Genomic DNA, 25978 nt, shown 5'->3' with positions numbered 1-25978 from the left:
CACTGAATGTCCAGACTCACTGTGACGTTTGGTTTCTGGCTCTAGTCTAAAGGAGACATGTCTATGGCAGCCTCCACTCCTCCATAACTTTGCTTAAGTGTATGCGCTGAAAGTCTTGGCAAGATGGTCTCAGGGATCTGAGAGAAACATGAAGGCCCTGGAGCAGCTACCAAGATTTCCAAGCAGCTCTGTTTAAGGATGGCCTGCTTGTCTCATGTGAGAGTGGCTCTAGAAAAGGTGAGGCAAATGAGCCCTGGCTCAGCTGTTTTTATAAACAGAATTGCTTGCCGGAATATTTGGACTTTGAGCCCTGGATTTGACTTTGATTTGAATTCTGATTTGAGGAAAATGGTGGTGTTGAGTAATGAGTTTGCATGTTTCAGAATTGATATTGCAGCTCTTCTGGAAACTTGGCTCTTACACACAGGCTTTATAAGGGAGAAGAACTATGCTATTTCCTGGCATGGCAAACCTGAAGAAGTAAGGAGAGAGTATGGTGTAGGTTTTGCTATCAGAAATGAACTTACGTTATCATGTGAGGGTCAGATTGCAGTGTCCATATGTATCATGACACTTTGCATTAATTAAGACTTCATCTGTGCATACACAATGCTCTGTAAAAAGTGATGGTGCCATTGAGCAAAAATAAAATATTGCCACTGGTGAATTGGGGTTATATCTGTACAACATGCTATTGAACTTTTAACTATAATTATCTTTCATTTTTTATTTTGAGAATAATTATTTTTAGCTAATTCAGTGTTGTTTGTCAAATTTAAGGTCGACATAGATGGGTTGAATATACTACTGAAATGAACGGCAAAAATACATTCTGGGAATTGGATGGAAGCATGGTGCCACCAGAATGGTAAACCAACTAGTCTAATAATAATCTTTTTGTGTTTGTTATATGATTGCATATTGCAAATTCTTCGTGAAAGTCCTTCTGGCCAGATTTTTATTTTTAGTTAGAAAACTTCTTAGTTTATGGGTTTGAAAGCACAAAGGGAGTGGCACTACTGAGTTCCCAGGAGACTGTTTCTTTAGAAAAAGGGTCTCCCTTCATGAACCCAGCCATGTCCCCAGTCGTCTTAGCCCTCCAGAACTGTGGATCCCCAAACATGCAAGGTTATGGCTCTGACAGGAACCAGAAGTATCAAGAGGGCACATGTGATTGCAACTGAAATAACTAGTGCAGGGGTGGCCAACCTGAGCCTGAGAAGGAGCTGGAATTTACCAACGTACATTGCCAGAGAGCCACAGTAATATGTCAGCAGCCCCCCATCAGCACACTACCGTGTCCCCCCCACCCTGCTCCCAGAGCCTCCCACCCACTAGCAGCCCCACCAATCAGCATCTCCCTCTCCCTCCCCGCACCTCCCAATCAGCTGTTTCATGGTGTGCAGGAGGCTTGGGGGCAGGAGGAGCAAGGGCATGGCAGGCTCAGGGGAGGGGGTAGGAAGGGGTGGAGTGGGGGCAGAGCCAGGAGTTGAGCAGTGAGCACCCGCCAGCACATTGGAAAGTTGGTGCTTGTAGCTCCAGCCCTGGAGTTGGTACCTATACAAGGAGCTGCATACAGGTCTCTTGCAACTTACGCGCATTTAACATGTGCGATTTCAGCTTTATGCTGAAAGGCCTGGAGTCCAGGAGGGGGCATGGCCTCAAGATTTAAAGGTCCTGGGGCACCAGCTGTGACTGGGACTCCCAGGGCCTTTAAATCACCCAGGGGGCTCCCAGCTGCAGAGGTGGCTGGTAGCCCCTGGAGCGAACTAAAGGGCCTGAAGCTCCAGCCACCATAGAGCTTTGGGCCCTTTAAATGCCAGCCCCAGCCCAGCTGTCAAAGCTGCGGGCAGGATTTAAAGGGCTCCTCCGGGCTCCCCACCACAGCGGGAAGCCTGGTGGAGCCCTTTAAATCCTGCCTGCAGCTTTGGCAGCTGGGCAGGGGAGGGGGAGCCCTTTAAATCCCATCCGCAACTCCGGCGGTGGGACCGGGGGGCATTTAAAGGGCTCCACTGGGCTCCCCACCGTGGCGGGAAGCTTGGCGGAGCCATTTAAATCCTACCTGCAACTCCGGCGGATGGGCAGGGGGAGGGAGCCCCTTAAATCCCGCCCACAGCTCCAGCAGCAGGACCGGAGGGCGTTTAAAGGTCTCCACCGGCCCTTTAAATGCCCTCCCCCCCCGGCCCCGCCGCCGGAGCTGCGGGCAGGATTTAAAGGGCTTGGGATTTTGACCATACGCTGTGTTTGCTTTATGCGATAACCGCGAAACGGAACCCCCGCCTAAGATGCGACAGACCTGTATTAACTTCTGAAGAGCCACAGATTGGCCACTCTTGAACTAGTGATAACTGAAGTGACATGGAAGAGTTGATACTACTACTGGGTGTACTGAGACTCAGGTTAAGGCCCCAGTCCTCAAGCTGGTCCATACAGTCAGACCCCTATGCACATGTTAAGGCCCTGGTCCTGCAGGTTGCTCCATAAGGGAGACCACCATGCCCAAACAGAACTCCATTTAATTCCGGGAGGGTCTGCTTAGGTAAAGGAGGTTTCCCATGTGAGAGAGCTTAGAGGTTCAGGAGCCAACTTGTTAAATGCCTTCTAGGACATGTAGGAGCCTCTGAAAGTCAGAGTGGGCAGGAATGGCTCTTTTACTCTGGGTAACACAATATGGACCCTATCACTGATTCGGGCCTATAGGCAAATAACTTAAGCTTTAAACTTAATCTCTCCACTCTCCAGGCTTCCATCTTCTTTCATCCCCTATTCAGTCAAAAGCTGAGGAGAATTTATGTATGCATGGAGACTCCAAACTGATTTTTAAAAAAGTTGTGCATATGCTAGTGCTTGAGTCCTTAAAAAAATAAAGTGACTGAACTCAGGGCAGTGGAAGGCCTCAAAGTGGCATTAGGGAGTTGCGAGTAAGATTGGGGCAGTAGGGTAGCTGTGTCAGGACCCAGAGAGCTGAGGATGATTCCCCATAGAGCCTGTCCCATCCCCACCTCCTTTCTACCTGTGCCTAGCTCCTACTCCTGGGAACTCTGCTGTCCAGGCATCCCTGCTGCCCAGCTATATATCTGCCCCAGGCCCATAGTGGCTCCAGCCCTTGCTCCCCTGTCTGGTCTTGGCTGCAGCATCCCTGGTGTGCCCTCCACTCTCTTGCCACTGAGCGCCCCATCCTAGCTCCGGCACCATCATCTGATGGCTCATAAAATGCTCTGCAGCTAGTGAGGCAAAGGAGCTGCCTTGCCCAGGACCAGCAAAAGTACCAGTATGCTGTACTAGCTCACCCTAAAAATCCCAGAACACTGTTCCAGAGTGTTCTGGCATGATTTGAGTTTTGTGTATGTGGTTACCTCCTGAGGAATAGCTGCATTAAAATTTTGTAGGGTGGGGAAAGCTGGATGAAAAAACTCATTTCCCATGTACACAGTATAAATTTTTTATTAGGTTTCAGTTGGGTAATTGTATTTTGTGTATATATCAAGTAAAAGAGCTTTAAACCTTATTGAAGTAATGGAAAACACAGTCATACAGCTAAACTCCATAAGGTCACTGCTATTTTTTTCTTCTATCTTAAAATAAAATTTAAGAAGAGTTAAATGCAAGAACTTACACAGTGCAGTTTTAAGTTTTCAAATGTGAACATGCGAAGTTGGGAAAAGTGAAAATTCAAATAGCAACATTAATTCAGTCAGTGTATATGGAGTATTTTAAAATACTAGTAAGAATATTTAAATTGTATACTTAACATATTATGCCCAAAGTGTTTTGAGTTAATGTTTCTATTGTAACCTTATCACAAGTCTGGAAATACAAATTTACACCATAAAATTGTACAGTATTAATGTAGAGTTTTGCATTTAATACAAAACAATTAAACCAACATTTCAGGCTAGATCATTTAGTCCATAATCTGAGACATTTCTGATCAGCTGCATCACAAATGGAAAATAATGTTCTGGGATTTGCAAACGTGAGGGCAATTTTTCTGCAAATAAAAGTTGTCTATTTCAAATCCTGTAGTTGGTTTTGAAAAATGGGCCAAAAGTAGTTTTCCTGTTAGCGCATAAATCAGTTGTTGGCCACTCTTGGTCATCTGTTTAATAAATGCTTTGCTGTGAGCAAAAGTTTTAGTATATCTCACTTTTTTATTTACTGGTTGTCATGGTATAATTCCCCACTCTGAACCTTAGCATCCAAAAGATGGGGTACCAGCATGAATTCCTCTAAGCTCAATTACCAGCTTAGAACCTGTAGTGCTGCCACCAACCAGGAATTCCAGTGCCTGGTACACTCTGGTCCCCTCAAAACCTTGCCTGGGGACCCCCAAGATCCAGACCCTCTGGATCTTAACACAAGGAAAGTAAACCCTTTCCCTCACCGTTGCCTCTCCCAGACTTCCCCTCCCTGGATTACCCTGGAAGATCACTGTGATTCAAACTCCTTGAATCTTAAACAGAGAGGAAAATGCACCTTCCCTCCTCCTTCTCTTTCCCCCTCCCAGACTCTCCCTGAGAGAGACAGTAATCCTAACACAGAGAAATTAGCCTCTCTCTCCCCCTTCCCTCCTTTCTCCCCACCAATTCCCTGGTGAATCCAGACCCCGTCCCCTGGGGTCTCACACCAGAATAAAAAAACAATCAGGTTCTTAAACAAGAAACTTTTAATTAAAGAAAGAAAAAACAGTAAAAATTATCTTTGTAAATTAAAAAAATGGAATAGGTACAGAGTCTTTCAGCTATAGACACTGGGAATACCCTTCCAACCTAAGTATACAAGTACAAATTAAAATCTTTCAGCAAAATACCAATTTAAACTCCTTCCAACCAAATACAAACATTTGCAAATAAAGAAAACAACCATAAGCCCAACTCGCTTTATCTATCTAGTACTCACTAGTGTGAACTTATAAGAGCCTGTATCAGAGAGATTGGAGAGAAACCTGGTTGCACGTCTGATCCCTCTGAGCCCCCAGAGTGAACAACAACCAAAAACTAACAGCACACACAAAATCTTCCCTCCCTCAAGATTTGAAAGTATCCTGTCCTCTGATTGGTCCTCTGGTCAGGTGACAGCCTGGCTTACTGATCTTGTTAACCCTTTACAGGCAGAAGAGATATGAAGTACTTCTGTTCCATTAACTCTTAACTATCCATTTATGACACTGGTGTGTACTTTACCTTGTTGGGTATACTGATCCTTTTAGTTATGAAGGCAGCTTTGCTGAAGTTTCTTTCCCATCTCTTCCCCCCCCCCCAAAGGAAAAAGGATCCTGCATCCCTGCCCTTGACTGGTGGCACAGTGCCTTAACCAGCATCAGTTCACTGCCTCTTACTGAGTGCAATGATTACCTTCATTTCTCTCACTTAGACCATGATTCTGCTTCGTGCTCAGTGTAGAATCAGTGAACTGCCCTTGCAGATCACAGTACAGGACCAGGGCTGTAGCTCTCTCTTCTTCTACTGGGAAATACAATTCTTAGAAGAATATTATTTGGGCCAAATCTCTGCATTGCCTGGGAATCCCTATAAGCCCCGGGTCTGAACCAGAACTGGACTGAGCAACCTGGCCTGGACCCAACATTTTACTGCTGTGTCTGAACCTGGCATTCACAAAGGCATTCATCTTTACTGTCACCAAATTGACCTTTTTATGAGCACCTGTGCAAGGAAGGGGAAACTGGTGCTAACTTCGCTGTGGGCTAAGCAGTGCGTCTGCATCCTGCCATAGTAATATGAGTGAGACTTGTAAGGAGAACGGGACTGAGAAATTCATTGCTGACTTTTCTGGGACTGTTAGTGCTGCTCTGTGTTGGACTTCATCTATTTCATTTGCGGCAGAGCAAAATATATGTCTGCTTCATCTGCAGAGAGCAATGAGAACTAAATTGTTTTGAAAACCTACATTCCAGAATATCTTTATTTTATTCCGTTTGCTAGCAATTTCTCCCATATATAATGGTACCACCAGTTAGGCTGAATAATCTTTCCTCTCAAATATTCAGCTTCCTAACCTATTCATAATATGTTCTGGCTGAGAAGAGTCATCCTTGTGCTTACATGACTTTCAGTTTTCTGTTTTTCTTGTTCCTTCAGTACTGTTATTCAATACTCAAATAAGTAACATGCACTGTTACCAACATACTAAAGAGTACAAAGAACCAATATTTGTAGTCTAGTCTAAAATGAGATGTTGTCTGGATAGCGATTAGTGAAGACAACAAGGTTGCTCTCAGTTGGTACCTCTTACGATGACTATAACGGAACATGTTATTTTTAATGGATTCCTATTAGACAAACCTGAAAATTAAATTTATTCTGGCAGTTGTTTCCAATGGGCATACAAGTATAAATGTCTTAGTTACCTCCATGATATCTGCTCTGAAACGTCTCATTACGGTTCTATAGCTGTGTAGAACTTGTATTGGTACTACAGCTTTGAAGTTTTATGCTTGTATTAAATTTGCCCTGAAATGAGAACCTTTTGTGTCGAGGGCTAAATTGCACAACGGGTTAGGTGATGGGTCATGAGAAAATGAGTTTGATGGTCTTGCCCCAGTCCCCATTTGTGCATGTCACAAAAACCACTGCTTGCTTAATTAGGCAGATTGTCGGTCTTTGTTGAAAGAAATGCCTGTGAGTGGGTAACTAGAGAATTGCAGACAAGGACTAAAGTGTAGTGGCAGAGCAGTGTAGGCAATTTTGTTGAGTTCATGCTTATACCAAGCTGGTTTGAAGTGTGTGCCATCTGTTGCTTACTTTCACAAGCACTAACTTCACTCATAATTCTATTGTGTTGGTTTTTCTTTTGTAAAAAAATTCACTTTCAATTGAGGGCACATTTTGATGTGCTGAACATTCTGTGGGTTTCTGAATAAAAGTAATAGAAGATACTTTTTTACTATCTCTTGATCTATAAATTCTTTTTTTCATTACATTGGATTGCCTAGTATTATTGCGTAGTCTTTTCCTCATCCACAGTCCTAATCATTATATACATTTTTTTGAGGGTGTGGAAATCATCTTGCTGAGTTTTAGACTTTCCATCTACTCCTTCATACTGGGCCACGCCATTCAGTTTGCCTTTTCATTAGCTGTAATTGCATCTTCTGAAGGCAAAAAAGTTTACAGTAGAGTATTGCTGCCTCATGTAGTCTATACATCTCTATTCCTAGATACAGGAAGCATGATTTAAAGATTGCTTGTCCTGGATGGTCAGTGGTATTATCTGAACCTAACCACTGATGTGGTAGAGCAACATATTTCCTGTTCCTCAGCTACTGTCAGCATATTTAGCTTAAACTTGTACACTTTGCCTTTCATATATTTAAAGAATATCACAGAGCTACGGTATTGCCTGTATTTAATGTTTACCACTACTTGAATGAATGAATGAATGATTGATTTATTTATTTATGAAGTTTATACTTTAATTGTACAAAAGGTTGTTGCTGTTCTTATATTAGTGTGTATAAACTGTAATTACAGCCAAAATGGGGATTCTGAGGCTAATATAAATTACCCTCCTTGGGATTAATCATATAATTTTACTTTAGAGCTGATAACAGGCACCTTTGATTATCACAGATTTACCAGCAAAGCAAAATATAACCAGCAAATTAAAATAGGCTAAATATATTCCAGAAATGGGCCAATTAAGAAAAATAGGCTAGGCACATACATTTGACTAATTTCTAAATGTGACTTAAATTATTTAGTGTAGATGTGTTCGAGTTTTTCTTATTTAAATATTACACCTACCCTGTGAGTGCCTGAATGTCAGTTGATATATCTGGCTTATTTTAAAAACTGTATCTGAATGTCAGTTGACTGATTTCTTCACTGAGTTATGGAATTGCTTTCTGCAAGTCACCAGAAGACCTTAAAGCTTGCTCGTTTTTAGCTGGGACCACACATCTCAAAGACCTTTCTGTTACCTCCTCTTTTCCCACTTTCTCTCCCATTGCCCCTCCTCCCCCTCCCCAGAATTAATTCTTCATAATATACACACAGTATGAACCTGTCTGTACTCTTGCTCTGCTCCTCAAACTTCTGATGAAAGAACCCTTACTTCAGAAACATGAGGAATTGCTACTTTGCTGTAAAACAGCTGTTGCTGCTGGAGTCTTCCAGAAAACAATGATAAAACAAGGGATGGGAGAGAAATGTCAAAGAATGAAAAATATATTTTTTCCAAAATAGGAACTGTGGAGTTTCATCCATTCACTAGTTCCACACAAAAAAACCATGTTTTGTGACTGAATCTGACTCTACTGCAGTCCTATTAGCTGCCATGGTTACCACCTTATTACTGTATAATAGAATAGTAGCTTCTGCCAGCACAACAGAAGTGAAAGGAAAATGGAAACAAGGAGGGGGAAAAAATGGTAAGTGCAGACAGAAGCCATCATCAGTTAATCCTAACAGAAATAAATGTGGTGTCAGTTTCATTTCTCTCTGTTCTTGTCTCCTATAATTGTGCAAAAACAGGAAAGAGTAATTGGAGATGATCTCTCTTCTATCCCCTTTCACAGTAATCAAAAATTAAAACCCTGATTTGCCCTCTGTCATGATATAATTCCCCACTCTGAACCTTAGCGTCCAAAAGATGGGGTACCAGCATGAATTCCTCTAAGCTCAATTACCAGCTTAGAACCTGTAGCGCTGCCACCAACCAGGAATTCCAGTGCCTGGTACACTCTGGTCCCCCCAAGACCTGGCCCGGGGACCCCCAAGACCCAGACCCTCTGGATCTTAACACAAGGAAAGTAAACTCTTTCCTTCACCGTTGCCTCTCCCAGACTTCCCCTCCCTGGGTTACCCTGGAAGACCACTGTGATTCAAACCCCTTGAATCCTGAAACAGAGAGGAAAATGCACCTTTCCCCCTCCTTCTCTGTTCCCCTCCCAGATTCTTCCTGAGAGAAAGTAATCCTGGCACAGAGAGAAATCAGCCTCTCTCTCCCTCTTCCCTCCTTTCTCCCCACCAATTCCCTGGTGAATCCAGACCCAGTCCCCTGGGATCTCACCAGAATTAAAAAAAAAATAGGTTCTTAAACAAGAAAAGCTTTTAATTAAAGAGAGAAAAACAGTAAAAATGATCTTTGTAAATTTAAAATGGAATAGGTACAGGGTCTTTCAGCTATAGACACTGGGAATACTCTTCCAGCCTAAGTATACAAGTACAAATTAAAATCTTTTCAGCAAAATACCAATTTGAACTCCTTTCAGCCAAATACACATTTGAACTTCTTCCAACCAAATACACATTTGTAAAATATGAAAACAACCATAAGCCTAACTCGCTTTATCTACCTAGTACTCACTAGTCTGAACGTATAAGAGCCTGTATTGGAGAGATTGGAGAGAAACCTGGTTGCACGTCTGATCCCTCTGAGCCCCCAGAGTGAACAACAACCAAAAACCAACAGCACAGCACAAAAACTTCCCTCCCTCAAGATTTGAAAGTATCCTGTCCTCTGATTGGTCCTCTTGTCAGGTGACAGCCAGGCTCACTGTTCTTGTTAACCCCTTCCAGGCAAAGAGATATAAAGTACTTCTGTACTATTAACTTTTCTTATCTGTTTATGACACCCTCCATTACAATATTTAAGTTTTATTAATGCATTGTAAATATGATTCACACATTGGCTTTAATAAACAGCTAGCTGCTCTTTTATCTTACTGCAGAATTGCATTAAATGCCCAGTCATTGTTAGTTTTATTTAATTTCTTGAGAAAAATGGCATGGTCTTTTGAACCCATGTGGGTGGTATCTCAGCCTTGCAGTCACAAGTACTATATCAGTGTTATGTAGTCTTAATTCCTGTTTGATCACTTGTATGTTGCGTACTTGGCTCTTACCTCTTGTGGCTTCACTTTGAACTATCCTTAATTTTTAAATATTTATTCTATGTTCTTTTAAAATTTAAAAGAAGTGCTACCTGATATTGGGGAAACTTGACTGTTTTTAGCTCTTCAAATATCTGTTTCTCTTTCATCCTTAATTAATCTAAGCAGAGGTCTAGAGGCTTGACTAGCCCTAGGCTGCTCTGCAGTATGCTGCTTCTCTTCTAGTATGTTTCAGGGAGCTATCTCAGCTTTTTAAAAGCTTCTGTTTTCCCTCTTGTATCTCCCTCTTCCCCTTAACTTATCCATTTCTAATGCAGGTTTAAAGTGATTAGTCATTTCTTGGTCCTTTTATATTGTTTCATGTAGAAAACCCATCAGGAAAGAATTTGAACAGAAATCTGGCTACATCTGGGGTACATTGTCCATTGTAGTTCATAAAGAGTTTTTTCCTTGAGCTTCTGGAAATAGAGTGTGCAAGACTTTTGTATTTCAAAAGATTATTTGAGGAGAGGTCTTCCCAAAATAAACAGGGTGGGTTATTTTCCACAGATTAGCCTAAGGGATACCATTAAAGTAAAAGCCTTGCCTGAGACAACAGAATTAGTCATCTAAACACAAAATAGTGTGTCATTTTGGACTTACTTGTATAGGTTTCATGACTGGGCTTTCAAAGGAAAACTGCAGTGATTGGTTATAATACCTTTAAACAAAAATGTACTGAATAAGATAATTGAGCTTTCAAAACAGCTTGTAGAAATAACTGTTTGTGCTTCAGTTCTTCTTCTATAACTGCACAGTGCTGGTGTCTTTTTGAGGGCTAATGTTTTTCTTTATACTTCCAAGCAGAAAGTCCATTATGGTATGGGTTTTTAAATCATTGAACTTAAGTGTTAAATTTGAACTGTAAAAGTTTCATGTTGAGCTTCCAATATTTCCAAATATCCAGGTAGCCTAGTAGAGATTTAATTATTTTTAAATATATTTAATATATTTTTAAAAGATTTTACTGATTTAGTCCTTGATTAAAGGAACATTGCAGTAAAGTGAAGCTCAGGAATAGGGCAAAACTCACAGGTTTTCTGTGGACTGAGTTAATAAACTCATGGAATAGTCTATCAGACTATTAAAAAGTATGCATATCTCTCACACATACAAATGCAAATGTTAGACACTATGCAACTTTTAAGTGACACTGTCAGCTTGAAATCTAGTCACTTTAAAATGAACTAAAGTAGGTTTCTTGTACTCGACCTGTCCAAGGCTCTCTACCAATATTTGTGGTTTTACAACTACATTCCAATCACTTTTTTCACCTGTGGCTATGCAAAATTCCCACAAAGCTGTTCAAGAAAAGAAAAGTGACACACAACACTGTTAGATGCAAAGTAAATAAACTGAAAAATATTTTGTTAATTATAATATTCTTAGGGGTTATTACTCATCACATTAGGTTAAAAACAGTGTGACTTCTACGATGACTGTACGCTTACCATTGTCAGCAGAGCTGAAAAATGAAAAATTTTTGAAAGGTACTGATGTTGGAGAGCTATCAGATGAAAACTTGACAGTTCCTTTCCTGTGACATAATTCAGGAACTGCCATACCTGGGCGCAATTATTTTGCTTGTGATTCCAGAAAGAATGGTGGAGTCCTTTTATTTTTTTTCTTCCCCTCTTTATCTGACCATGATAGAGTACTGAAATAATAATGTGGTGTTTTATTCAATACAACCTAATTAACTCTGTCCACAAGTTCATATACACTAAATATGGCAGTAAGGAGAGAAAAACATGAAACGAAGTTCAGCACCTTGCTTGTTTATCCTATTGTGTAATTCACTATATGCACAACCAACAAATTAGAGTTTGCTTAAAGCTGTGAGGCAAACCCACAGCCAGACCAGGGCTGCTCACTCAGCTGTCTACCGGGGGATACTAGTTGTCGGCTCCTTCATGGAGCCATGAGCACAGGTGTGTACCTGGTGCAGTTCACAACCTCCTCTGACACCTACCCTACATCTACATCGGGTGTACCAGGTTGAAGCCCGTTTTCCGACTCTTCCAAAAGTACCACCTCAGGTTCTGGCTGCACGTCTCTGTACACCACTGATCCATGCACACCCCATCCATGACCCCATAAAGTCATGAGACCTCCTCGTCAACCTCCTTGTGGTGCTGGCCAAGGTGGCATCCACCATAACAGGAAGCGGAAACTGGATGGGGAGGTGCTCTGTGACTGTGGGGCCTATTTCCGATCCTCGCTGAAGTCACTTTTCCAGGCAGAGTTCCTCTGGGCCATGTCCAGTGGCTCCCTAGACACCTTTGAGGAGCAGTGAGTGCCGTCTGGGGTTCTCTGCTTGATGTTCCCCCTCTGGCTTCCTCCTTTTAAACCTGTGACCCTCACTCCCATCCCTATTTTTCTCATTTGTTGTCTCCCAAATTCACCTAAGACTTGGGTCCGGTAGCTCCTCCCCTTAGGTTGTGAGCGGCGGGCTTGTGCCTGCCCATTCTCCTGGAACTTCAATAGGTAGGTACCATGACTTGCCCTCCAACAGAGCCTGCAGTGACTCATCTCTCTGGCATGCAGCAGCCTATCCCCGGGCAGGGCCTGGGTCAGGCGATCCCCAGCACTGGTATTTCTCTGACCTCACCAGAGCTGCAAGTTAGTCTGTGCAACAGCACTTTTTAGCCAGGAACCCTCTTGCTGACTTGTAGAGTTAAACTTCCTAGGCTTCCAACCCAAAACTTATTCAGTCTTGCCCAATCCATACTCAGACCATGCACCAGCCCTGTTGTTAATCTGCTGTAGCCCTTCACCCTGCTGCTGACCACTCAGACTGACTCCCACACAACTTTGATCTTTGATGTGCATTTGGATTCTGACTATAATCCTGATTTGGCTTGTCTATGGACTGTGATCTCGGTTCTGACTCATGGCCTCTCTCTGACCTCAGTTTCCACACAGCGCTCAGCCCAGTCCCGACTTTACAGTCAGCTTAAACCCCTGTACCTATTCTTGACTACAGCTCTAATCAACAAGCCTGACTGCCTTGAACCCAGAGCCTGGCAGTAGCCATATCAAATTCACAAACTAGAAAAAAAGAATTTTTCTCTGGTTGTTATAGTAGTAATAGGTGTCAATTAACTTTAGAGCATACAGAACTTTCAGTCAGAAGTATAACTTTCAAGTGGATGATTTTCCCTTAGGAGCCATTGTCTATATTTAAAATAGGCTATTACTTGCCCTTGTTTAACATCTTGTTACAAAACTGGAGGGAAGATTAATTTTATTTTTATTCCGTTAGCAAGGGCATTTAGAAAAGAGGGCACTGTTTATTGTACCTTTACTAGAAATTTAAAGAATTTTCCAATCAAATTCCAGCCAACATTTATTCATATTGCAATTTTTAATCTCAATTTGGACTCTTTAGTTAAGAGTATGACTCTGACATTTTAGATAAGTTTAACCAATTTTGCTAAAAAATATATTTTAATATCTCGTATTAAAGAGAGAGCCAATGTATTTAAAATAAAGTCCTAAGAGCAATTTGGCCGAAAAAAGTCTCTTAGCTGAGAAGCATTTCCCAAAGCTGCAAATCCCTACAGGGGGATGAACTCAATTATATAAATATTACTTTTTCCATTCCCTCCTAGTTTGATCCTTTTTGTGATGCTGCATAAAGAGAAATGGCAGAGACTCAGGTTTGACTGCTAAGTATTGGTAGTGTAACAGAGATCTGTAGCTTTTTGAACAACTGGAACAGAAGACATTTCTTATTTAGGTCAAGTGACAGCTGCCTGGCAAAAATCTCATTAATTCCACATCAGAAAGCTTGCCAGCATGACTGATAATACTAAATGTAATATGTACAATTATGACAAAATTCAGTATGAAAATATATATTCAGAATTAAAGATTTTTGGGGACAGGAATAGGGACAGAATAAAAAACAAATTTTTATACACTTCTGTCTTTTTCCAGTAGGTTACTGCTGAAAATTTTTCACTTGCTTGGATTAACGTAATTTGCACAGAGGAGGCTTGGTTTTATAGGCCGGCCCAGGGATAAATGCTAATAACTTCATAGTTACTCAACAATAATTTTTCTTTGAATGAGAATCCATGTACATATTCCACAGCTAGTGATCGTGTGTCCAGTGTGCACACATCTGAGAACTTTCAAGTTAGCAGTGCATGTGGTCTTCAATCCCTCATGTGCTCATAATGCTATAAAAGGCAGAGCCACCACCCCTACCTTCAGTACTTCTTTGCCATGATGGTGTGTGTTGGAACAGCTCCATTTAGATCCACTTGCCTCTTTTAATTGGCCGTGTGAGTTAGTCTTTTGGGGACTGTTAAGACCCCCGTTCATCTACAGAACTGGAATCATCTTCAGTTCTTCATGGCAGACCACAAGTCCCCAGGCTTAGAGCACTGCCCATCTTGTGAGGCTGTTATGTCGCTCCACGACAGCCACACAAGGTGTCTCTTCTGCCTCAATGAGGGACATAGATTTTGAACCAGTGCAAAATCTGCAGATCCTTTTTAAAGTGGACCCAAAGTTCAAGGGAATCTCACTTGAGGCCATTTCTGCTGGAGCAGTTCATGCATCCAGATTCATCTTCTCATTCATCTTCATCTTTGAAATGGCCCAAGGCACCCTTTGATTCTTCCTCCGTACTGAGAAAACACTGGGACCAGCCAGACACTGAGCCAAAGTCCTCAGGAGAGAAGAAGCACAGAATACCTTCCCTAAGTTCGGATGTTAATCACGAGATTGTCCTATACCAAAGGTTCTTCAAAGCTGAGAAGAAGCTCTCTATGCACAGGAGCCACCATGACCTGAGACATGCTTCAGGTCTCACCTAATACTGTATCAGCCATACTGGCATCACTGGTGCCAGCTCCACTTTGCAAGACACTGACAATAGCACAAGCAGGACACAGCCTCTGCCCACTTCCATGGCCCAGGATCCGAGTCTCCCCCTGCATAAATATGGAGGCCTCCTGGTCCCTTCCGGGGTCCTAGCACTATTGCCAATGCCACTATCCAGATTCCTGGCTCCATTTTCACCTGCAGGAAACCTTGGTACCCTCAGTGTCACCACTGCTAGGGAGACAGCTTCCTGGGCAATGACAGTTGCGTTTTATGATAGTTTTCGTCATAGCTGTTCTAAGCAATTTTGAGGGAGGCACAGACCACAAGCAAGGACCTGCCCTTGAAGGTTGCTTTTTGACTGGACAGGTGAGATATGAGGTTGCTTAAAGACTATAGGGCCATAGTCAGATCCTTGGGAGTCTATATTCCAGCCATCAAGACACAGCACTTCAGGTCTCAACAGTTTTACAGGCACGCCCACTGCTATCACTATAGACCCCCTGAGTGTGCCAAAAGAGGCAGAAGGCTTCAAGGAAAAATCCCTCAGAAGTGTCCACCACATCCCATTGTCCCTCCTCTGTGTTAAGGCAGCAGATTTGACTCCATGCTCCAGGACAGCATACCACTTTCTACCCATCCCTGGCCTCCCCCTCTTTTTGACAACCATCTGGTGCATTTACACCGCGTTTGGTCCAGCATCACTTCAGACGGTTTAACATTGGACACTGTAGAGAGAGGCTACACAATTCAGTTCCTCTCCTGTCCCTCTTTGGGGACCCATCTCACGAGAGTTCTTTACACAAGCAATTCCTGAGATTTGCAATAAAAGATTATCATTACCAGTACCAGGCGTTGCTATTTGGGCTCTCAGCAGCGCCCAGAATGTTTATGAAATGCCTGGCAGCAGTGGCAGCCTACCTCAGAAGGACAGGTGCCCAGGTATTTCCCTACCTCGATGACAGGCTAGTCAGAAGTCACTTTGAGCCCCTGGTTAGGCCTTTACTAAGGAGCGACGGTCTCATGTGCTGCCCCCACAGGCACTGCTAACTAGAAAGTTCTCTCTATGTGCACTGGACAATGTGATCTCCAGCTGTGAAATATGTATACAGACTACACATCTCAAAGAACATCCGTTACTGAACAGTAAGTAGTCTTTTTACATTAATCATATTATGCAGTCAGCAAGCATTTTTGTGGAAAGGTTGTGTTTACGTCAAATCATTATCCTGTTACCTCAAAACTACCTGTACTTGAAAAATAAAGGCTTTGTAAATGGCATTGTAAACGGTTATGCAAGTACAGTAGTTTTGTACACAGTCTTTTGATATTATTTGAGCCCTGTAAAATCTCCAAATACAAAACTTCTGGTTTTTTTATTTGTACTGCCTGCCTAGAAGTAAGGGCCCCATTGTGTTAGGCATGTACAAACCTATAACAGAAAGATGTTTTTTACCCAAAAGAGCTTATAATCTAAATTTTGAAATGAGACAACAGATGAAAGGAGCACAAGGGAACATTGAAACAGTTATGGACAGTGGAGTAAGCAGCTGACACTGCACCCCATTTCCTTAATCAAGAGTTTTGTAGGCATCACAACACAGGTGAGTTTTAACTAGAGATTTAAAGGAAGAAATCTGATGATGTAATTCTGCTTTTAAATGCTATTTCATCCAAACATTTATTATTTTTAGTTTCTATTTATATTAAAACTAACAAGGATGTCCAAAAATAGTTTGATAAATGAATTGTAATAGAAGGTACTTCAAAATGCTGTTCAGAAAATATATATATGGCCTCACAAAAGATAGTTATTTTAATTCTAAAAGTCTCAATTATCACTGGTTTTTAAATGTAATGGAATCAGTTCTTTCTAATCTAATTGTGATCTGAAGTCTGTCCTGCATTTTAACTGGTGGAAACTAGAAGGTAAACTAACAGAAATCAAGTTATTAAAAATATATTCTGAATGACCACTTCCTGCAGCATGGTGTAATATTTCAAAGTGGATTTAAAATCTAGTTTATTCTCAGTTGTTCTGTAATGAACCCTTATCCATCTAATTGACTATTTGATAGGAGTCTTTAGCTGAATACCATGAAATATGCCTTTTTGAATATATTAGAATAGATTAAAGTTGTAAGGCCTGAGTTCTAAAAATAAATGCCAAATATTAAAAAGCTTCAGAGAAAAACTTTCAAATAAGGAAGAGGATTTATTATAGGAGACCATATAGAAACTTTTTAATAACCAGTATATATTTTTTTTTCCTCTTCAGGCATCGTTGGCTTCACTGCATGACTGAACACCCTCCAACTACTCATCCACCAGCTGCTCGTAAATTCATTTGGGAGAACCACAAATTCAATCTGAGTGGCACTCCTGAGCAGTATGTCCCTTACTCTACAACACGTAAAAAGATACAGGAGTGGATCCCACCTACAACCGCTAACAAATAATTGAAAAGCCCGACTTGCCTAAAACTAGCTTCTCAATGTAAACTGTACCTTCATTGTTTGGTTGGTTTAAAATAAAAGCCTCTGACAAAAGTAAAAGTTTGTTTTTATTGGGATTGAAGAACATTTTTACAAACAAAAATAGGAAGTGTTAAAAAAAAATGTGGGCAAGAGGACAAGTAAAGAATACAGTGTTGCCTTTATTCAAATATTTTTATCAGATATCTTCATGTGCTTTTTTCCTCTGGTTTTTAAATAAACCTTACTTTTCTAGTATTTATTACATCTCAGTGTAGCTGGGACAGTCATGCCTCATCTTTATAATATCCAGATAGATTTGAAATACAGTAATGTTCCTATGAGGCTGAACATACAAATAATGTAATGGGGCAGGATAAGTAATAATGGACCATTTCCAACACTATACCTAAGTAGTGCTCCCAGGACTCATTTCTAGGAAACCATCTCTTAAAAAATAATAATAATTATTATTATTATATTGCAAGTGAGAAAGGAGTGCCAATAAAGGATCTTAGCCTCTTCTTTACAAATACTTTTGGTATTCTACATATATGTACGTGTGTGTATACACACATTATGCTATAGCATGTAATGTAACAATATAAAATATTTTAAAACTTCCACAGTAATCTATATGGTGGAAGTTCATCAGGAGGAGAAAGAAAGGGCTGAATTAATGGGACAAATTTTCATATGCAGATACTTAGTCTGTAATTTACATGTATGTATCCACAAATGTGCATGCAATGCAGGATTTTTGGACTAAGCCAGGCCTGCACAACATACGGCCCGTGGGCTGCATATGGCCCGCAGAGGCTCACTGCGGCCCACGGCGGGGAATCAAAGGGCTCTGGGCTGCCTGCAGCCACAGGGAGCCCAGAGCCCTTTAAATCCCAGCCATGGCCGAGATTCATAAGGCTCAGGGCTCCCCGTGGCTGCAGGCAACCCAGAGCCCTTTGAATCCCAGTCACGGCTCCAGCAGATGGGTTGGGGCTGGGATTTAAAGGGCTCGCGCTCCCCTCTGCGGCAGAAGCTCTGGGCCCTTTAAATCCCTGCCCCAGCCCCGCAGAGCTCCGGGTTCCCCCAGCCACCAGAGCCCCGGGCCCTTTAATTTGCCCCTGAGGGCTCCCAGCCACTTCTTCAGCTGGGAGCCCCTGGTTGATTTAAAATGAAGTATCACCTCCCCACTCCCAACCTTCCTTTTTGGCCCACAGCTGTTTTGGTGGGGCGGCGCTGGGGAAAGGAGGGTGTGTTTCTGCAGGGCTGGGCGGTGCTGGGGTGGAGTGTTTACCAGGGGTGGGAGGTCCGGGGGGGGTGCTTCCGTGGGGCCGGGGGGTTTCGGCCCTCAGCTGTTTTCTTTAGAGTAATGTGGCCCTCGCCGCTTTACGAGTTGTGCAGGCCTGGACTAAGCCTTTACTGACTGCTTTTGAAAATTTGTTCCAATATATCTACATACATTAGTGGTCATTACATAATGTCCCAGGGTATTGTCTGTTTATACATGGAATATTGTTTGCAATGTTGTAGCTGTGTTGGTCCCAGGATATGGGAGAAACAAGAGTGGGTGAGTTCATATCCCTTATTGGACCAACTTTGTGAAAGAGACAAATTTTTAAGCTCCACAGAACTCTTCTTCAGATCTGGGAAAGGTAATCATAGTATCACAGCTAAAGGCAAGGTGGAACAGATTTTTAAGCATAAGGAGTTAATACGTTGCAAGAAAATATTCAAAATGAAATGGTTAATTAACACATTTGCAGTCATAGGACTGAAGATGTTCTGTGTGTGTTTATATATCTTCCTACTGTATTTTCCACTGCATGCATCTGATGAAGTGGATTTTAGTCTACAAAAGCTTATGCCCAAATAAATTTGTTAGTCTCTAAGGTGCCACAAGTACTCCTCATTCTTTTTTTTAAAGATGGACTATGAAATCCTTAACAGGCATCCACCACTGAGGGGACAACTATACAGTCCCCGAAATCCAACCACCAAATAGTGATCAAATCAGCAGACAAAAAGGCTGCCATCATAGTTCTCAACTGTGATGATTGTCAGTGAGGCAAACCAACAACTTGGACACCACCTACTATAAAGAACTCAAGACACCACACCACAATTCACCCAGGAGTTTAAGGATATCACTGATTATAAGCCCCTAGTTGTTACCTACCACCCAATACTGGAACCCACACTCCTCAAACAATTACAACCATATGTGAGGGGGACCATATCCTGAAAGAAGTGTTTCTTGAAAACCCTCTTTTGGCCTTCAGACACACCCACCACTCCCACCAATCTGATTATCAGAAACAAGCTCCCCACAGACCAGGACACGCATTCAAAGCGACCATAGGCGCCAGCTCCATGTTGGACTGGAGCACCTACCGGGAAAAATTAGCAGGGGCTCCGCACACACTGGCAGCCAAGTTCCCACCCTTCCCCGAGAGTGTCATATCCTCATTTCTCCCCTTTCCCTCCCAGTGCTTTCACTCCCCCTTAGGACTTTCTGGGAGGGAGGGGGACGCGGCGTGCTCAGGGAAGGAGGCGAAGAAGGGGCAGGGGCGGGGACTTGGGGGAAGGGGCAGGGCTGAGGAGGGAAAAGGCAGGGTGGAGCAGGGACTTTGGAGAAGGGGTAAAATTGGGGTGGGGCAAGGGCAGGGCAGGGGCAGACAAGGGTCCAGAACCCACTAGGCAGAGGGGAAGTCGGCACCTATGAAAGCGGCACAAATCTTGGCATAATGGGCGCAAAATCTTTAGACATATCTCCACTGCTATGATGATAGATACACACACACACACACTTTTCAAGATCCATGGATCGTACACAAGCTTATCACAACATGTGTTGTACCTCAACCTGTGCATCAAATGCCCCAACAACTATGTGGGTGACACTACACAATCATCACACTCGTGAATGAACTCTCAGAAAAATGAGAGGTGTTTATCACCTATGAGTGAACACTTTTCACTCTACATCTGAACTCTTAGTTCTCATCCTCAAAGAAAACCTGCACAACACCTTCACAAGACAGGCCTGTGAGTTTAAATTCATAACTCTGCTAGACACACAAAATTGTGGACTCAGTAAAGACACTGATTTTATGTCTGATTACAACAATTTGTAACTCACTAACTCTTTGTTGTATGACTGCAAAGGTGTTAATTGCCCACTTCATTTTTAATGGTTTCCTGCAACATATTTTAACTCCTCATGCTTAATAATCTGTTCCACATTGCATTTAGGTGGGACACTGATTTACCTTTCACAGACCTGAACAGGAGCTCTGTGGAGCTAGAAAGCTTCACTTTCGCCAACAGAAGTTAGTCCAGTAAAGGATAGTACCTCACTCACTTTACCTCAATAAATGGCATAAGCAATCTCATATCCTGGCACCCTCTTCTCCCGAAAAAGGAAACATTTCTCCTAATCCACAGCTGGTCCCTTAGGTGGTTGTAATGAATAACCAAGAGAACCATTTTAAACCCAAAGGCATAACAAACTCAGAAGAACCTGAACTAATTGAAAAGGAGGATATAGACACTGTCCATGTAGAGTGGTGCTGCTCAGCTAGTGCGGCATGACCCAAAAATGGGCCACAAGGGAGTTCCTACTGCATCATATCCAGCTGTTGAGAGTAGTAAAATATCTGGGTCACTAGAAGCTCAGGCAAGAGACTGAAGGAGCATGACCCAAGTCCCACTGTTCTTTGTACTTTCAAAGGATTGTGGGATATGGTGAGTCTTGGGCCATCTTCTTACTCTTTTTTTTATGTCACAGATAAAAGAACACTAAACACTGAGGGCAAGTATTAATGAATTTGAGGTGTCAGAATGAAGAACTGGTCACAGAAGAGCCCTACTGGGATTCTAGAGATGAAGGAGCCAGCATGGGGAAGATGTGTGCATGAGGGGGTACTCTGTGTTCCTGGATGTCTCCTCAACCTGAGCCCTCTTTCCTGCTCTCAAAAGCATGTACTAAAGTACAGGTTTGCAGGACTGCAAATAGATTTCTGACCATTTTTATTAATTGTGAGAGCGGTAATGGCACCAGATGGAAGGAAGACTGACAGGAGCTGTAGGGCTAAAATCTCAGAACCATTCCCGCACATTATCCTCCCAGCTGGTTCCATGAGGGAGTACCATTCATCCTACAGTATGAATATTTGTGCCCTCCTTTTATTGTCCATTGCATCAATTTGGGTTGTGAGGTTTTAATTTTCCTTGGCTAAGCTTGCTCTTGGAGTGCTGTTGCTTAGTGTAAATTCCAAATCAGATTGTTTCTTGTGCACGTAAGTCGTGAGCCCAGCCTTTTACATTTATATTCAACGGTACTGTGTCTTAAAATGAGTCAAATGTTTGTGTAATTAGCTCTGCTTTTTGCTGTCCTACTGGAGCTTTTAAAAGCTCAAATCTTTATTGGGGTTAAGAGCTGAAACACAGGTCACAGGTGATGTAACAGCTTGTCCTAGCGCAGGTGTAAGCTGAAAAGCTTGCTGCTTCATAACCAGCTGGCTTATTCTGTTCCTTAGGTGTTGTGGGTTAGATTCACTGTCTTGTACCATGTGTTCTAATTTTCTGAAGTGTGCTCCACCTGTTTTGCACTGTTGTAAATGATTGTACTAGGTGTCGGCTCAGTTCCCTGCTGCTTCATGTGTGACCTTGGCAAGTCACATAGTATGTCTCTGTGCCTCAATTCCTCCTCTGTGAGATGGGAGATACTAGTACTTCTCCGGCTCAGAGGAGTGTTCCGGGGGGCTCAGGTGCTACACTAAGAGGCGCAATATAGGCATTTAGATAGGGCAAAGACGAATCAGGCGCTGTAAGTTGTTCAAAGGAGAAATCAGGAGAGTGAAATGTTCATTTTGGTACCTAATACTAAATTCTAATGGGGGGATAGGGAAATCTCTTGTGCTGTACCTCAGCTTCTCACTGCTGGGATTAAAAAGAATGACAGTTACCAGGCTGGGAGATAAAAACAACACTTACAAAGCTAGAGACTCTTTGTGCTGGTACATTAACAAGGTGTCTCCAATACCCTGGATAGCTGATATTTCAAGAGAAGGAGCAAGTCTCTAAATAGTACCTCAGTTACTCACCCAGATAATGTATTAAGTATGGCTTTATGCCTTGGGGAGCCAACTACGTGGGAAAGATCAAAGTAACAAATGCCAGCAGACACATACTCACCAGAGCTTTCCGTCTGCTGAACTGTCAAGCCTCAAACTGCCATCCTCCAACTCTGTAAGTATACCAAAGAGGTGAGAGTAGCTCCTTCACACGTACGAGGCAATACTAGCTCCAGATTCCAAAGCAGCCTCCAAAGAAGAGATCTTGCTGGGACAGCTGCTTGCATGTGACCTTTCCACATGAGCTCGTACCATGTGACATGTTCATTTAGATCCGGGGTTCTCAAACTGGGGGTTGTGACCCCGCAAGGAGTCATGAGGTTATTACATTGGGGTCACAAGCTGTCACCCCCAAACCCTGCTTCACTTCCAGCATTTATAATAGTGTTAAATGTAAAAAAAATATGTTTTTAATTTATAAGGGGGTGGTCACACTAAGAGGCTTGCTGTGTGAAAGGGATCACCCATACAAAAGTTTTGAGAACCACTGATTTAGATGGACAGTGGTCAGGAGTTCTTTTTCAATATAGTGGCTGGTAATGGGAATGGCCATGAAGATTCTCCTGTGTTACAGAGGCCAAAGAAAGGAAGTTCTGATTACTTCCTTATTGATTATAAAGCACTCTCATTGGTTGAGACTAAATACAGTCCATGTACAGTATTTAAAGTATCATAACCACAGACTTACTTAAGAGCCAGTCAACACCACTCCTCAGACTGCCTCAGTGACATAAGGCATTCCTCTATCTGGTAAGGCAGAAAAGAGAGACTTTATCATAACATAATATTTTAACACTAGTTCTGCATAAGAAAGCTATGCAAAAGCCTTTCACATTTTACACATCCATAAAATGACCAAATTTTATAGGGTAATTTATTACATTATTAATCTAAGCAGATTGCCTTCAAAAACACCTGCTAAATTTTAAAGTGCATTCTGTAAGGAGTTCGTATTAAGAATTTTACTACAAAATCTGCTATTTAAGTTAAGCTAGCACAAATATTTAACTGCATTTAAGCAAAAAAAACATGTGAAGGGACTTCTGTTTTGCATTAATCTGTAATGCTTAGACCAAAACATCTGTGTATTTTATTCTTCTTCTGTGCACCAACTTCATGGTCATTCAACTAATTTACTCTTTCCCTTTACCGTTATATGTATTTTCATATTGGTTTCAGGCCAGGTTACTGTAATGTTGTTATCATACTTTCATAACTCAAGAGATTTTTAGTTGAAGAAATAATGATCCATCAAAACGCAGCTTATATATAACAGAATTGAAATTTCATGCAGTATACCATTCAGATACAAGACTATTAAGAATAGTGATCCACCAAAACACAGGTTGTATGTAATAGAGCTGAAATTTCATGCAGTATACCATTCAGACACAGGCCTATTGATACAGTGTAGCTTTTCAAATAGGCTAACCATCCTTATAAAGTCAATGAGGCAACAACAACAACAACAAAATCAGCATTAACTCCGCCTTTGTGGTGCTTCCCTTGTGTCCTACAGCAAAATGAGGGCCAGAGCATACCATGTGATTTTAGCAATTTTTAATTAGAAGTAACACTGCTTCAGAACCATTGGTTGCTATAATATTGATGTTTGTATTTGCAATTCACTGAACAGTTTCGCTTCTTCATTCTTTTCCCTTTGAGAATAAAATGCCAGTGCTTGACAAGTGTGAGCTCTCTCTTGCTTGGGGATGAACGCCAGAGAGGTTCTTCCTTCCATGAAGCAATGATGCTCCAGACAAATGTTGGTCTTACTGGGATGTTTTTATTGTTTGGTATCCCTTCATCTGGATCCTCTGAGCATTCCCATTATAATCCAGACCTTGTTCTTTCTGATTCTGCCTTGACTGTGCCAGTAGCACCTGCTGACAGCCACTGAGCAAAACACATGAACACTGGGCCTTCTGTCCCCACAATTCTATAGTACCTTCATGATGCTGCTAGCCCCTGCCAGCATGAGAAACTAGAATTCAGAGTTGGCTTCTGAATCTAGATAAACAGTAGAATAGTGGTTTGCGGGCCCAAGTTTGAATAACTAGTATGATGCTGTGCCCCATATTCTTCATAGAGATATTGTTATGATATAATTATGGCATGACTATGATGTACTTTATGCAATATAGGTCATGTGAGATATCATTGAAAAGGTTATGATTTACTGAATTTGAGTATCCTGTTTGTATGCATGTATCATTTTGGTATCTGAAGTTAGGAATATTGTCTGTGCATCTATTACAAATGTGTTTACACCTGGGTAACGCCCACTAGACAGAAAGCAATCAGTCTACATGGCTGGCTGGGAAGGCCATTAGGGAGAACAATAGGTCTTAGAAGATGCTAGTCTCCCACCAGTGAGCCTTCCTGAGGATGCTACAAACAGCCTCTGAATCCTGGCTGCTATGGCCCTACAGAGACATGTGACCAAGTCACCTTGTACTGGACTCCATCATAGAATACTAGTGTTTTTCCACTGACTGGGCTTGGGAATCAAACTGGGAGACAAACAGTTCCCGCCATATGCAAAAGCTACTTAGAGCAGGGGAATGCCATCATTGTGCTGCTTCTTCACTGACTCCTTGCCCAAGATGACTGCTGGAAACACCTGAGAAACAAGGACTGAACTGGGGGAGAAGGTTGAACGCAGGCTAGAGGGATTTCTAGTCTGTCAAAGGAACACCTGGAGTTTTAAGCTGTAAGCGAGTGCAGCTTGCCCTCAAGAATCTCTGCAAACTGCCTAAACCAACAATTAGGGTGAGAACTTGCTACTCATATGTGATTTCTTTACTATATTAAGCTTAGACTGTGTTTTTGTTCATTTGCTAGGTAATCTGCTTTGATCTGTTTGCTATCCCTTATAATCACTTCAAATCTGCCTTTTGTAATTAATAAACTTGTTTTGTTTTGTCTAAAACCAGTGTGTGGAAATCAGAACTGAGGGCAAAAAGCTGTTGCATACCTCTCTCCACAGTGAGGGAGGGGGCGAATTTAATGAGCTTATGCTGTACAATCCCCTGTGCAGCACAAGACGGTATAATTTTGGGTTTACCCTATTATCATGGTATAATTCCCCACTGTGAACCTTAGCATCCAAAAGATGGGGTACCAGCATGAATTCCTCTAAGCTCAATCACCAGCCTAGAACCTGTAGCGCTGCCATCAACCAGGAATTCCAGTGCCTGGTACACTCTGGTCCCCCCAAAACCTTGCCCGGGGACCCCCAAGACCCAGACCCTCTGGATCTTAACACAAGGAAAGTAAACCCTTTCCCTCACCGTTGCCTCTCCCAGACTTCCCCTCCCTGGATTACCCTGGAAGATCACTGTGATTCAAACTCCTTGAATCTTAAAACAGAGAGGAAAATTCACCTTCCCCCCTCCTTCTCTCTCCCCCTCCCAGATTCTCCCTGAGAGAGACAGTAATCCTAACACAGAGAGAAATTAGCTTCTCTCTCCCCCTTCCCTCCTTTCTCCCCACCAATTCCCTGGTGAATCCAGACCCCGTCCCCTGGGGTCTCACACCAGAATAAAAAAACAATCAGGTTCTTAAACAAGAAAAGCTTTTAATTAAAAAAAGAAAAAACAGTAAAAATTATCTTTGTAAATTTAAAATGGAATAGGTAC

At 42.1% G+C, this 25978-nt stretch overlaps 1 protein-coding gene across 1 annotated transcript in view; it reads left to right on the top strand.

Annotated features, from left to right (window-relative positions):
- NDUFA12 (NADH:ubiquinone oxidoreductase subunit A12) overlaps window positions 1-17283 on the top strand; it is a 39194-nt gene extending 21911 nt beyond the window's left edge. Inside the window, exons 3-4 of the mRNA XM_050935963.1 lie at window positions 781-868; window positions 17007-17283. Of these exons, the coding sequence (XP_050791920.1) occupies window positions 781-868; window positions 17007-17187 (269 nt within the window). The 3' untranslated portion in view covers window positions 17188-17283. The remainder of the gene's footprint in view (window positions 1-780; window positions 869-17006) is intronic.
- Window positions 17284-25978: the final 8695 nt, after the last annotated feature.

This window comes from Gopherus flavomarginatus, chromosome 1 (genome assembly GCF_025201925.1).
Source record: "Gopherus flavomarginatus isolate rGopFla2 chromosome 1, rGopFla2.mat.asm, whole genome shotgun sequence".
NCBI classification, from domain to species: Eukaryota; Metazoa; Chordata; order Testudines; family Testudinidae; genus Gopherus; species Gopherus flavomarginatus.
Note: the sequence above shows the minus strand (reverse complement) of the source record. Positions and strands in the feature narration are given on the sequence as shown.